Genomic DNA, 12,500 nt, shown 5'->3' on the forward strand with positions numbered 1-12,500 from the left:
GTAATAGATACCATGCACGTGCTGCCTCGAACCCTTAGGTTTTGTCACGTCAGCTACATGGTCTCCATGGCGTATGAGTGACCGATGCCACAATATTCTCCTTGAGCAAGACGTCGGGCCGTTGCAAGGTTGCTCACTTACAGCTAAGTGGACAGAAGTAAATTGAAATGAAGTGTTTTGCTCAAGAGCACAACTCACGGGTATCGAAACCACGACCGTGTGATAGCGAGTGCAACACCCTAACCACTAGGCCATTGATTTTCTCTAAATAGATACCATAGAAATCGTAAAACTTGGCGTTTTATGTTTGCCTCAAATCCTCTGCCTATTCCTGTTCTCGTCTTTCAATGAGTTCAGTTTCGAATTATCCAAATTTGCAGGAATCCTGTGGATCGTTACCTGTATTATATTTATCCAATTATTCCTCTCGCTTATTCAAGAACAACTTGAATACGCATCTTCTTTTCTCATTCTAACAAATAACAAAAAAAGAAAGAGAAAACCACGAAAACTCCTAATGAGTTTTCAGCTAAGCTACGACAATGCAGCAACTCTGCATGTGGTCGTTTTCTTCTGTAAAATACAGAAAACAGATCGTAATTTTAATTCAGCAAGGATTAGATTAGATATAACATAAAGAAACACTCGTTGCACGCAGAAACCCTGCTTGTACTCTTAAATATTTCGCTATCTACAAAGTAATAATACACGAGTGAGGCATAAGACCATTGCTGTTTGTTGTACTACGTAATCTTTCCAACAAATGCCTGATACACAGAGATGGCTTACAACTGTAAACCACTTTGGGCAAAGCTTAGGATATTCCAATTTTGCATTTGGTTTGCAAGATTTCGTTGCTCGTCTTTTTTCTTTCTGTTCCTTTTGTTATACTGTTGTTTCTTGGGACGGTCATTTTGCTATAATAAACACACGCACTGGTTCTACTACACTTCTTTATTTTTTGTGCGTATTTTTTACTACTTACTGCTTTCTAAAAATTCTCTTCCTTTCACTTATTACCCTTTGTTTTCGTTGCTCGATTCTTTTCTCTCTGCTTCCTCTGCTATAGTGTGTGTATCTCGGGAGGGTCATTATGCTATAGTAAACACATGCACTGGTTCTATAAAACTTCTTTATTATGTTTTTTTTTTTGTCTTTCTCACTATTTACTGCATCTCAAACTCTTTTCATTTGATTATATCCTTTTGTATTCGTTGCTCGGTTTTTCTCCTTTCTTTCCTACTACTACAGTGTTGTATCTCGGGAGAGTCATTATACCAATAATAAGTACACACACACTGGTTACATTTCCCTTCTCTATTATCTAAGTAAAGAAACTAACAAAAATAGACAATATAGAAGTAAAATAGAACCAGTGCATGTTTATTAATGACATAATGACCCTCCCGACAGACAACACATTATGGGCGAATATTAAAGCTATTAGAAGTGTCGAAGAGCGGAAAGTAGGATGTTATCAAGTCTATGATTTTATAAGGCATAAAGGCCACGACTTCCCATTTATCCACCTCTCGAAATTTCATGATTCATGGCTTTTCTCGTTTAGGAAGATATGCGCGCGCGCGCATAATTCTTCAATAAGTATTTTATGAATATCAAATATCATTAAGCTAGAAAATGGAGAGAGTTAATGGATAAAATTAATTAATTAGTTGATTAATTTTATCAATTAAATCTCTCCATTTCCTTGCTTAATTATATATTTGTGTGTATATGTGCGTGTGTATACATAAGTAAATATATGAAACATCGAATCAACCAATTTCTGTGCAGACGTGTGTGTGTTTGTGAGTGTGTGTGTGTGTGTGTGTGTGTGTGTGTGTGTGTGTGTGTGCGCGTGTGTGTGAATATGTGGGTATGGAATAAGTTAATGAGGCTTATATATATATATGTATGCATGTGTATGAAACTTATATGTACATGTGTATGTATATATATACGTATATATACACACACACATGTATGTGTGTGTGTATGTATATGATCATTTTTAGTCAGCTAGTCAAGTGTCCACATCCGATTTATTGTCATAATAACGAGGAACTGGAAGAGAAACAACAAAGGCATCCACTTGCCAGGAAGAATATTGGCGGAGTTACATAAGTAATCATAACAATAACACACTTTGGTGAGACTTCTGGACCCTGTGGATAGATAACAACCTTCGGGTTTCACGTAGGTAGGTCTTACGGCGCAGGAAAAGGAGTTGTAGATGACCACTGAAATTGTAAGAGAAGAAAAACAGATTTAAATATATATATATATATATATATATATATATATATATAGGTATAAAAATTATATATAAAGAAACAAGAACGTGAAATACACAAAGGGACGAACACAGAAAACAGACGGGTCATTCGAAGCCTTTAATCTTCAGTCAGAAACCGGATCATCATAGCAAATTTCGGCTGATTAATTCTGATATTTGCTCCAACGCGGCCAGCCCCAAGGAAAAACTAAGCTGTGAGCATTAGATTTCTTGGAAAAAGGAACAAATGTAAACGCAACAAGGACAGAAAAACGGACGAAGCCACACGAATATAAATACAAAAAACGAAAACAAAAATAAAAATAAAAACAAGAATGGTAATAACAGGATAACAGCAGGTGTCTTACGACTTTAGACAAATTGAGACAAATTTAACTTATCTAGCAGGCGTATATATATGTGTGTGTGTGTGTGTGTGTGTGTGTGTAACAATATAGGGTAAGAATTAATTAATTAATAAATCAATTAATTAACTGATTAATAATTAATCATTTTACCTAGTAGTCAGTACGTTAAAATAACCTTTATAGGTGAATTATACAAAATCTCTTATTATAAAAGGCAGATTTTATCTGCCTCCCTTTGGGAGTTATACAAATCTACAATATAGGATTTCTTCAATTACAATTTACCTAGCATTTTTAAGAGTACAATGCATCGCGTCATGCCAGGTCCATTTTTTAAATTTAAACTCCAATTAAGCAAAATTTACAGAAAACTCACATTCTGGTGTGTGTGTCAAATGCTTTTCTTAGTCTGGTTTACACCACACGCAAACGCACACACACAGTGGGCAACGAATAAAGTGAAACTAGATGTAATATTTGTTTCTCTCTATCACGCTGATAGATACATGAGTAAAATGTATGGGAAGCTAACACATAAGTGTGAGTGAAAATGTTCTTGGAAGAGAGTAAATAGCCAGAGATAGTGATTTGAGGAAGACTACATTAAATAACCGTAGTGGCTTGTGTTAGTAATAAAGTAAACATACACTCATACATACATACATACATACATACATACATACATACACACACACACATACATACATACACACACACATACATACACACATACATACATATACATACATACATATACATACATACATACACACACACACACATACACACACACACAGTATTGAAGCTTGAGAACAATCAGATACATTTGCAACACATCTGTTGAAAATATTATTGTTCACACACATACATATACATATATACATACAGACAGACAGACAGATAACACACACACACACACCACACATGATCCAGCATGGCCACAACCTCAAGGCTGAAACATAAAAAGAATAACAGAATATAAATGTGTGCATGTGTGTGAGAGAGAGAGTGTGTGTGTATATGTATGTATGTATGTATGTATGTATGTATGTATGTATGTATGTATATATATATAATAATGCGGTTTTTTCAACAGCTTGAACTAAAAGTCAGAGGGGAATGGGATAAACTACTTATATTAGTAGTAATTTTATCTTGTCCTTATTCATAGTGCAAGTTTTGAAGAGTGCATTTCGATTTTAACAGCTATTTTTTTCAAAGCTATATTGGAACAGCCTAGAAGACGAGCCTCATCCTGAAAGATCTGTAGAACTCGACAAGGACATCCTGAAAACCCTGGTGGAACAAAATCTCATCGTAACTGTTGAGGAACTAGCAGAGAAGCTTGGATTTGGTCATTCAACCATTCATTGAGACCTGTGTGCTATCGGAAAAGTCAGCAAATTGGGTCAATGGGTTCCTCACGAACTTTCCGAGTCTAATTGCATGCAGAGAGTGAATGTATGCTTTTCTTTGCTGTCACATCTCACCACTACTGCGCTATGTATATCTATATATATAAAACTGTAGTTGTGTGAGTGTCTGTCCCCTTCGATTTAGATTCCTAACTACTCCCACATTTTGCGGTGCAGTTTAACCAAATTCGGGTAGCTTATAGTTGTGATTCATATCGAGCCCGTCTGAGTATTAGCGCGCGTCTACGATGAGTCTACGATTTTAAAAATAATTTAACATCATTTTTTATTCCATTTTAATGCATAATTTTTCGTGTGTCGATGGCGGCGGAGTTGGCGTCCACGCTCACACCTGCACCTGTGGGGAAGGGAGTGTAAGGAAATCAACGTCGTAATGCGTTGTCAAGGAGACCAGCGTTCTTTTAGAACAACAACTTCATGGCTTGAAGACACCAAAACAGAAATGGCTAAGAAAGCGTCTCATGTGAGTCTACGATTTAAAAAAAAATTTACCATCGTTTTTTTTTCATTTTATTGCATTTTTTCGCTATTATATAAGGGAAGTAACTCTCTAAAAATGTCTACGATGAGTCAACGATTTTTCAAAAAATTTACCATCATATTTTTTCCATTTTTAATGCATTTTTTGCTATTTTTTGGCTATAACTCTCTAAAAATGCTTATATAGTTATTTCCCTTACAAACCCGAGCAACGCCGGGCGATACTGCTAGTCTCTCTATATATAAACGGCAAAATGTCTGTCTGTCTGTGTGTGTATCCTTTATACAAATCCACAATTTTTCAGTTAGAGGGCTCGCACTTTCTATGGTCATTCGAAACCGTCCAAGGGTGGTCGTGCACATCTTTACATTTCCCCAGTCATCCTGCAAAGCCATTAAAAAATCAATAGAAGTGACTTTTTTGTGAATTTTCTATCCAAAACCCAATCAAAATGCCCGAAACTTGATACACCAATGGAATGCCAGCTAGCTGTATGTGATTGGTCGCCGGGTCATAGTGCTAGTATTCTATAATTATATACATAAATATAATTATAATCAGGGGTCAGCTTCTCCATGTACCGAAATTAGAAATAGAAGCTAAAGCCATTTCAACTACCATAAGTATCTCCGAGACAATAACACACTTCTTTCTTTTTGCCTACATAAAAATTGTGTTATTGTCTCGGAGATACTTATGGTAGTTGAAATGGCTTTAGCTTCTATTTCTAATTTCGGTACGAGGCGAAGCAATTAGCTGACCCCTGATTATAATTATGCATATAATTATAGAATATTTTGTATATATATATATGTATGTAAGGCAAATGAAAGTTTTAATAACACAGAGAATAAATTACATACGAAGGTGTGCTGAAAAGTTCCTGGCTTTAAGGGTGTCGTGAAAAGCCTGGTTAGAAGCCCTATCTTCCGAGTTCTTTTACAGGCCTTAAAAAAAACTGAAGGACCGTTGCAATAAATGTGTGAAACTGAGAAGGGAATATGTTGAATAAAATCATAATTAACTGATCCTCTTTTTATTTTCTTTGACCCCAAACCAGGAACTTTGCAGCTCCCCCTCGTACACACACACACACACACACACACACACACACACACACACACGTCCATTTGAAAAAATGAAGAGAAATACCTTTTCTGTTATTTTCTCCACTTTAATTATTAGATGTTTATAAGTTTACAAAAGGTGACTCTGATAGTTTCACGTTTAGAAGCAGTTTTCAAACTATTTTTATTGTTTATTATTCACTGTTTAAATAGGGAGTGTTTACTTACAAGCATACACACATACACAGACAACATACATACACATACATACATACATACATACATACATACATACATACATACATACATACATACATACATACATACATATATACATACATACATATACTTAAATACATACATACATACATACATACATACATACAATACATACATACATACATATATATATATATATATACATAATTAGGTGAATGAATTATCCTATGTTTATCGTCAGCATGGAAAATTCGTTTAACCGAAACCTGGGTAGCAAATTCACGTCAGAAACACGGTTGAAGCGACCTGTCAAGGGTAGAAACTCCGGGTTCATGTGCAGAAATTTGTGTATTGTATATGAATAAATGAAAGAATGGGTTCGAACGAAGATGTTAACAAAATTCCTTTACTCTCGACATATGTTTCGAAGACAACATGTTTTCATTCCAAAGGAATAAAGGGTGCATTATGCAATCTTCTCATCAGGAAAGAAAGTGAGCCTCTCTCGACAACAAGACAAACAAAAATTTCGATGACTGCCTACAGCGATAATGAGTGTTTTTTTTTAAAAAACCGTTAGAAGAATTGACGTCAAAGATAGATAGTATGAAGAGAAGGGTTAAAGGAATAATAGGTAGGAAACAGGTGGAGAGGGAAGGGTACGTTGATTGAAAGAATGTTCGAAGGCTTAGGAAAGAATTTCTCTATAGAAGTGGGGTGGACGTAAAGCTAATTGTTCAAACCACAGTGACTATCGTTATCATTTATTTGAGTAGAAAGTGTGTTTCTGCCAGTGTTTACATTTGTATGATTTTTCTATGAGTGTGTTTACTAGGGGAACCTTAGAGAAAAAGAATATGGAAGAGTTCAGAGTTACAAATGTTACAAAATCTCCTGCCCTTATCAAAAGGAAAGGATACAGACAGTATGAACCAATCTAACTTGAAATTTACGTTGTTGTCTTTAAGACGCCAAACTAATTTACTTAGCCCTGTACTATGTCGTTTTTTACTATCCCTGAATGTTGAATAGTGGTTTGAAATTCTCTTGGATAACTGGGAAGTGGACGCTCCTATATAGAAGAAGACATCGGTACCGGAAGAAATTCTACACTGGTAAATAGAATTCTTAAATACATATATATATATACATACATACATACACACACACATATATATATATATATATATATATATATATATATATAAACGTTGTGCATAGCATTTGAATTCAAAACCTGATTGTGTAGATATAGGTGTGTGTCTGTATTTATGTGTTTTTCCCCTCCACCATCACTTGACAACTGATGTTGGTGTGTTTACATTCCCGTTACTTAGCGGTTCAGTATAAGAGACCAATAGAATGAATACTAGGCTTACAAAGAATAAGTCCCGGGGTCGATTTCTTCAACTAAAAGGCGGTGCTCCAGCATGGCCGCAGTCAAATGACTGAAACAAATAAAAGGTCAAAAGAATGAGTTTTGTTAATTGTTTTAGTTTCAACGCAAGTCCCAAATCCCTCGCCAGTGGAAGTGCATCTCTGAAATTCATCATTCATAATTCATAATTCATAATTCATCGTTCATCATTCATCATTCATAGTTCCTTTATAAAGCTTTGTAAACCTTGTGTTTGACATCACCTTTTGTTGGAAATTGAGGGAAGTGACACGAAAGAAAAGGTGCAAGGCTACGTGACGGAAGGCGGAGATAAACACGCGTAAACAAGACCAGAAACCATAATGAAAACAGGGGACAGAGAGAGAGAGAGAGAGAGAGAGAGAGAGAGAGAGAGAGAGAGAGAGAGAGAGAGAGAGAGAGAGAAAAGAGAAGACCAAATGATTTTTCTACTTTTCTTCTATGTCAGTCTCCTCCTCCCGTTTTTTTTTGCCGTCGCCTATCCTTCTATTGTTACGTTGAAGGCCTAATGTTTTGGCGTTTAGTGTACCTCCATATAATGGCGAGCAGAGAGAGATGTCACTTACGTGTAGAGGTGACAGGGCATCATTAATTTTCTTTCTACGAACAACTTCCTTTTAATTATGATTCTTTTCCTCGGTAACTTCTTTGCATACTCTTTAGCTCTCTAATCCATTCTATATGTCGTAGCCCCGTCCCCACCACAGCGCTAAACCTTTCGCTACTCTTAATCTCTATGCATTTCCCGCCAATGCAATCCTCCATCTCTTTCTTCTTCTGACACTGAAGATTTCCTCTCCTATTCAACGTATACTTTCTTCACTGGCATTATAACACACACACACACACACACACACACACACACACACACATTTATTGATGACTAGATATCTCTCTCTATATAAGCGGCAGTTTGTCTGTCTGTGTGTGTCAGGTTGTACCCTTACCCTGACCACGGCTTTCAATCGATTCTGATGAAACTTGACACTCACATAGCCCAATATCATAATTCAAAACTAACGCAGCGAAAATTTTGAAAACTTCCCCCAGTTCTGAAAAAAATCGATAAATTCGACATGGGTCGAGAATCAGAAACACAAACCAAAGACTGTCTAGGGGACGCAACTCGACCTTTTTAACTCTCAACTCCATCAATATCCAGCTACTTGAAGCTATTCCTGGTGATGTCCACGTCTACAAATCTATTGATAGGACAGCAGACCCCGCCGAGCTTGCCGATTATCCTGTTGAATTCATGAATTCACTTGAACCGCCAGGCCTGCCACCACACATCCTGAAGTTAAAAGTCGGTGCGCCCATTATGCTCATCAGGAATTTGGTACCACCTAAACAGTGCAACGGCACACGTCTGGTTGTGAAACAATTTGCCACAGCATTTAATAACGGCCACAATACTTACCAGTTGTGGGAAGGGAGAGGACGTCTTCATTCCACGCATGCACCTTCAACCGTCGGGCGCTGACCTACCAATCCACTTCAGGCGTTCTCAGTTTCCTGTTAAACTCTGCTTCGCAATATCCATCATAAATCCCAAGGCCAACGCTACAAGTCGCTGGGTTACAGTGGGCGAACAGTGCTTCGCCCACGGTCAACTCTACGTGGGCTGTTTACGTGTTTGGGAGGCGCAATGATGTTTTCATGTTTTCGCCCAAAGGGACAGCTAGGAACATCGTATACACAGAAGTATCGAGTGAAGAGAAGACATTGCAACTACACATGCGCCTTCGTTCCCGAGAGGGAAAAGACTAGATTGAGATTAGTCGTTGCCTACTAGGGGCTCTTACATACCCGGGCAACGCCGGGCTATGCTGCTAGTAGATATATAAATAGATATTATAATGCCGATGAATGTATATATGGATGTGTACATATATATATATATATATATATATATATATATATATATATATATAATATATATATATAATAATATAATATATTATATATATATATACATATATATATATATTTTTTTCTTATTAGTTTCAGCTCAGAGCTGCGACCATGCTGATGCACCGCCATTTTGCTACACTGTTATTACTAAGAGCCTCCTCTAATATGTGGCACTTGGTGAAGAATGGAGTTTGATATAGCTACTCTCATTTGGACCTCTTGCCGTGAGGTAGGTTCATCTGGGACTCTCGACAAGAAGAGGTCCAGCTTTGATTTTAAAACCCCTACATCTACTTTGTGCAAGTTCCTCAGATTCTTTGGGAGAATATTAAAAAGCTGTGGGCCCTTGAAACCCAGGCTGTTGCAGAAGCTGGTCCTGAAGCGTGATGGCATTGCTGGGATCTTTGGCACTATGCAGTGTCGTCCCGTTCTGGCATTGGTGTAGCTTTCAATGTCAAAATTTGGCACAATTCCTTCCAGGATCTTCCAGACATATATTACTGCATACCTCTCCCGTCTTCTCTCCAGGGAGTAGAGTCTTAGCTGTTTCAACCTTTCCCAGTAGCTGAGCTGTTGCAAAGAGACGATCTTCTTTGTGAATCTTCTCTGGATTGCTTCAAGGTCCTCTGTTAATCTCACACTGGTGGGTGACCATAGCTGTGAGCAGTAATCCAGGCGGCTGAGGACGAATGTCCGCCAGAGGACCATCATGGTTTCCTTATCTCTGGTTCTGAACGTTCTGAGGATCCATACACACACACACACACAACACACACACACACACACACACACACACACACACACACACATATATATATATATACGCACATTTATATACATACATATGCGCAAATATGGCTTTGTTATACGCAAAAATAATTAAGATTAAGTGGAATTAGGTACTTAAATTGAGGCACCTTCCCAGTTCGGTTTTGTTGCTATAGTAAGATGGGATTAAGACTTTTGAGGAGACTGAAAGGAGACAAGTGTAGTTTCAACAAAGAAGATATTTATTTCTTTATTACCCACAAGGGGCAAAACATAGAGGGGACAAACAAGGACAGACAAAGGGATTATGTCGATTACATGCGTAACTGGTAATTAATTAATCGACTCCGGAAGGATGAAAGGCAAAGTCGACCTCGGCGGAATTTGAACTCGGAACGTAGCGGCAGACGAAATACCACTAAGCATTTCGCCCGACGTGCTAGTCGACTAGATCGACCCCAGTGTTCAACTGGTACTTAATTTATCGACCCCGAAAGGATGAAAGGCAAAGTCAATCTCGGAGTCAGCTGGGCATGCTATGTCTTTGTTTTCTTTCTCAATTAACACTATGTCCGGCTTCCTATTCTCTATCTCATGGTTGCACTAAATCAAAAAATTCCATAGGATCTTTGCATTTCTATTTTCGACGATGCATTCAGGTTTGTGGTCGTACCAATTTTTTGTTCTATCAAGTCCATACTTGTTGCAAAGTGTCCAATGGACAAGCCTGGCTATATTGTCGTGGCGTCTCATATTCCTTCTGGTCTAGTGGCGTACATTGGCTGGTAATATGCCATACGGTTTCACCGTTTTGTCCACAGATTCTGCACTTATCACTTTCTGCTGTGTTGTCTATTCTGTATTTTATGCAGTTTGTTCTTAGTGCTTGCTCTTGGACAGCACAGATTAGAGCCTCCGTTTTCGGTTTTAAATCACTTTTAGCCATCCACAGCCATCTTTTTTCTCTGTCTGTCTTATCTTCAACATCCCTATGAAATTGACCATGCATTCTTTTCTTTACCCATCCTATTTTCAGTTTCATTCGTTTTCAATTTCTTGTATGGTGCTTTATCTTTGTAATATTTCATCTTACACAAGCCTGACCTTCCTACTTCTAATAATAGCGGTTCTGTAGCATTTGTTTACATACCATGCTATGTTGTTTTCTTCTGCTCTAATGCTGTGTTCGCATCCAGTAAGACCTCTTCCCCCTCTTTTTCTTGGTACATACAGTCTGTCTGTGTCACTTTTTGGGTGGAGTATCCCATATCTAGTCAGCAACTTCCTTGTCTTTCTGTCTAAGCCGTTTAGTTCGTCTGCTGTCAATGCGATTACCCCTGCTCCATATCTAAGGAGTGAAACCGCCCAGGTGTTGATAGCATCAATCTTATTCTGTCCGATAAAATTCGACTTAAGGATCAGTCTGCACAAGTACTCCACCTTAATTTTTTCTGTCATTTCTTTCTCCATCAATTTATCCATTTCCAATATCTCCGAGTACTTATAGCCCGTATCGGCTATCTGCTTCATAACCTCCCCTGACGGTATCGTTAGCCCGCCCATACATTTGATTTTGCCTCTCTTCAAGACTAACACACCACGTACAGACTTATTCTTAGTAGGGTTTCTGCAGGTAGCGGGTTATTACCTGTAACCTTCAGCTGTCTTTCGAGTGCTCAGAACCCTCCTGATAATCCTTGCTGTCCCTAAGAGACAAACTTACTGTAGGACCTCTACCGGACATTGTATCTCAATCTCTCCCAACACACCAATTATTATCGACACGACCTTTACTGTTCGTATGCTCCAAATTCTTCCTATTTCAAATTTTAAGGAGTTGTGTTTTCTTTGTTTTTCGTCCCCTTCCTTTACGATCCTGGAATCAAACAGACATGATGGGTCGATAAGCAAGCAACTTCGCTTTTCCTTATCTATAATTGTTATGTCTGGTCTATTATTTTCTAACTTCTTGTCCGTTTGAGTAGGAAAGTCTCACAGACTCTTACATTTCTCCGACTCCAGGACTCTTTCGACTCGATGACTGTACCATGTGTTTCTAGCTTCAAATCCCCATTTCTGGCACAACTTCCAGTGTAAAACTTTTACAACCTGGTCGTGCTGCCATTTCTTATATTCTTCCTGTACCAAACTTAAGGCATTCTCCCACAATATGTGCAACTGTCTCATTCCAAGTTCCAAAGGCTCTACATTTTTCTGACACATTCTCTCCATATATATTTTTTCCTCAAGTTGTTTGTTTTTATCGCTTGATCTTGAGCTGCTACAATTAGGCTCTCTGTTTCTTTTTTAATTGCCCATTTTTTAAACCAAGCCCAGGATTTTTTCCCACGTACTTCTTCAGAGGCTCTGCAAATTTGGCCATGTAGAGGGTTTTTTTTCGATCTATCTGACGTGCTCTCTTTCTATTTCATTCTTGTCCTTTTCTCCTATCATCAGAACTTCCTAGTTTTTCTCTCAAATTACTTTGCATCGGTCTTTACATCGGTCCTCTCTATAATTCCAACTCCATATCTGATCAAGAGGACTTGTTCTAT

At 37.9% G+C, this 12,500-nt stretch overlaps 1 protein-coding gene across 1 annotated transcript in view; it reads right to left on the reverse strand.

Moving 5' to 3' along the window:
• Positions 1-1,064: 1,064 nt before the first annotated feature.
• LOC115214096 overlaps positions 1,065-12,500 on the reverse strand; it is a 98,606-nt gene continuing 87,170 nt past the window's right edge. Inside the window, exon 3 of the mRNA XM_029783149.2 lies at positions 1,065-2,240. Within this exon, the coding sequence (XP_029639009.1) occupies positions 2,020-2,240 (221 nt within the window). The 3' untranslated portion in view covers positions 1,065-2,019. The remainder of the gene's footprint in view (positions 2,241-12,500) is intronic.

This window comes from Octopus sinensis, linkage group LG7 (genome assembly GCF_006345805.1).
Source record: "Octopus sinensis linkage group LG7, ASM634580v1, whole genome shotgun sequence".
Taxonomy (NCBI): Eukaryota; Metazoa; Mollusca; class Cephalopoda; order Octopoda; family Octopodidae; genus Octopus; species Octopus sinensis.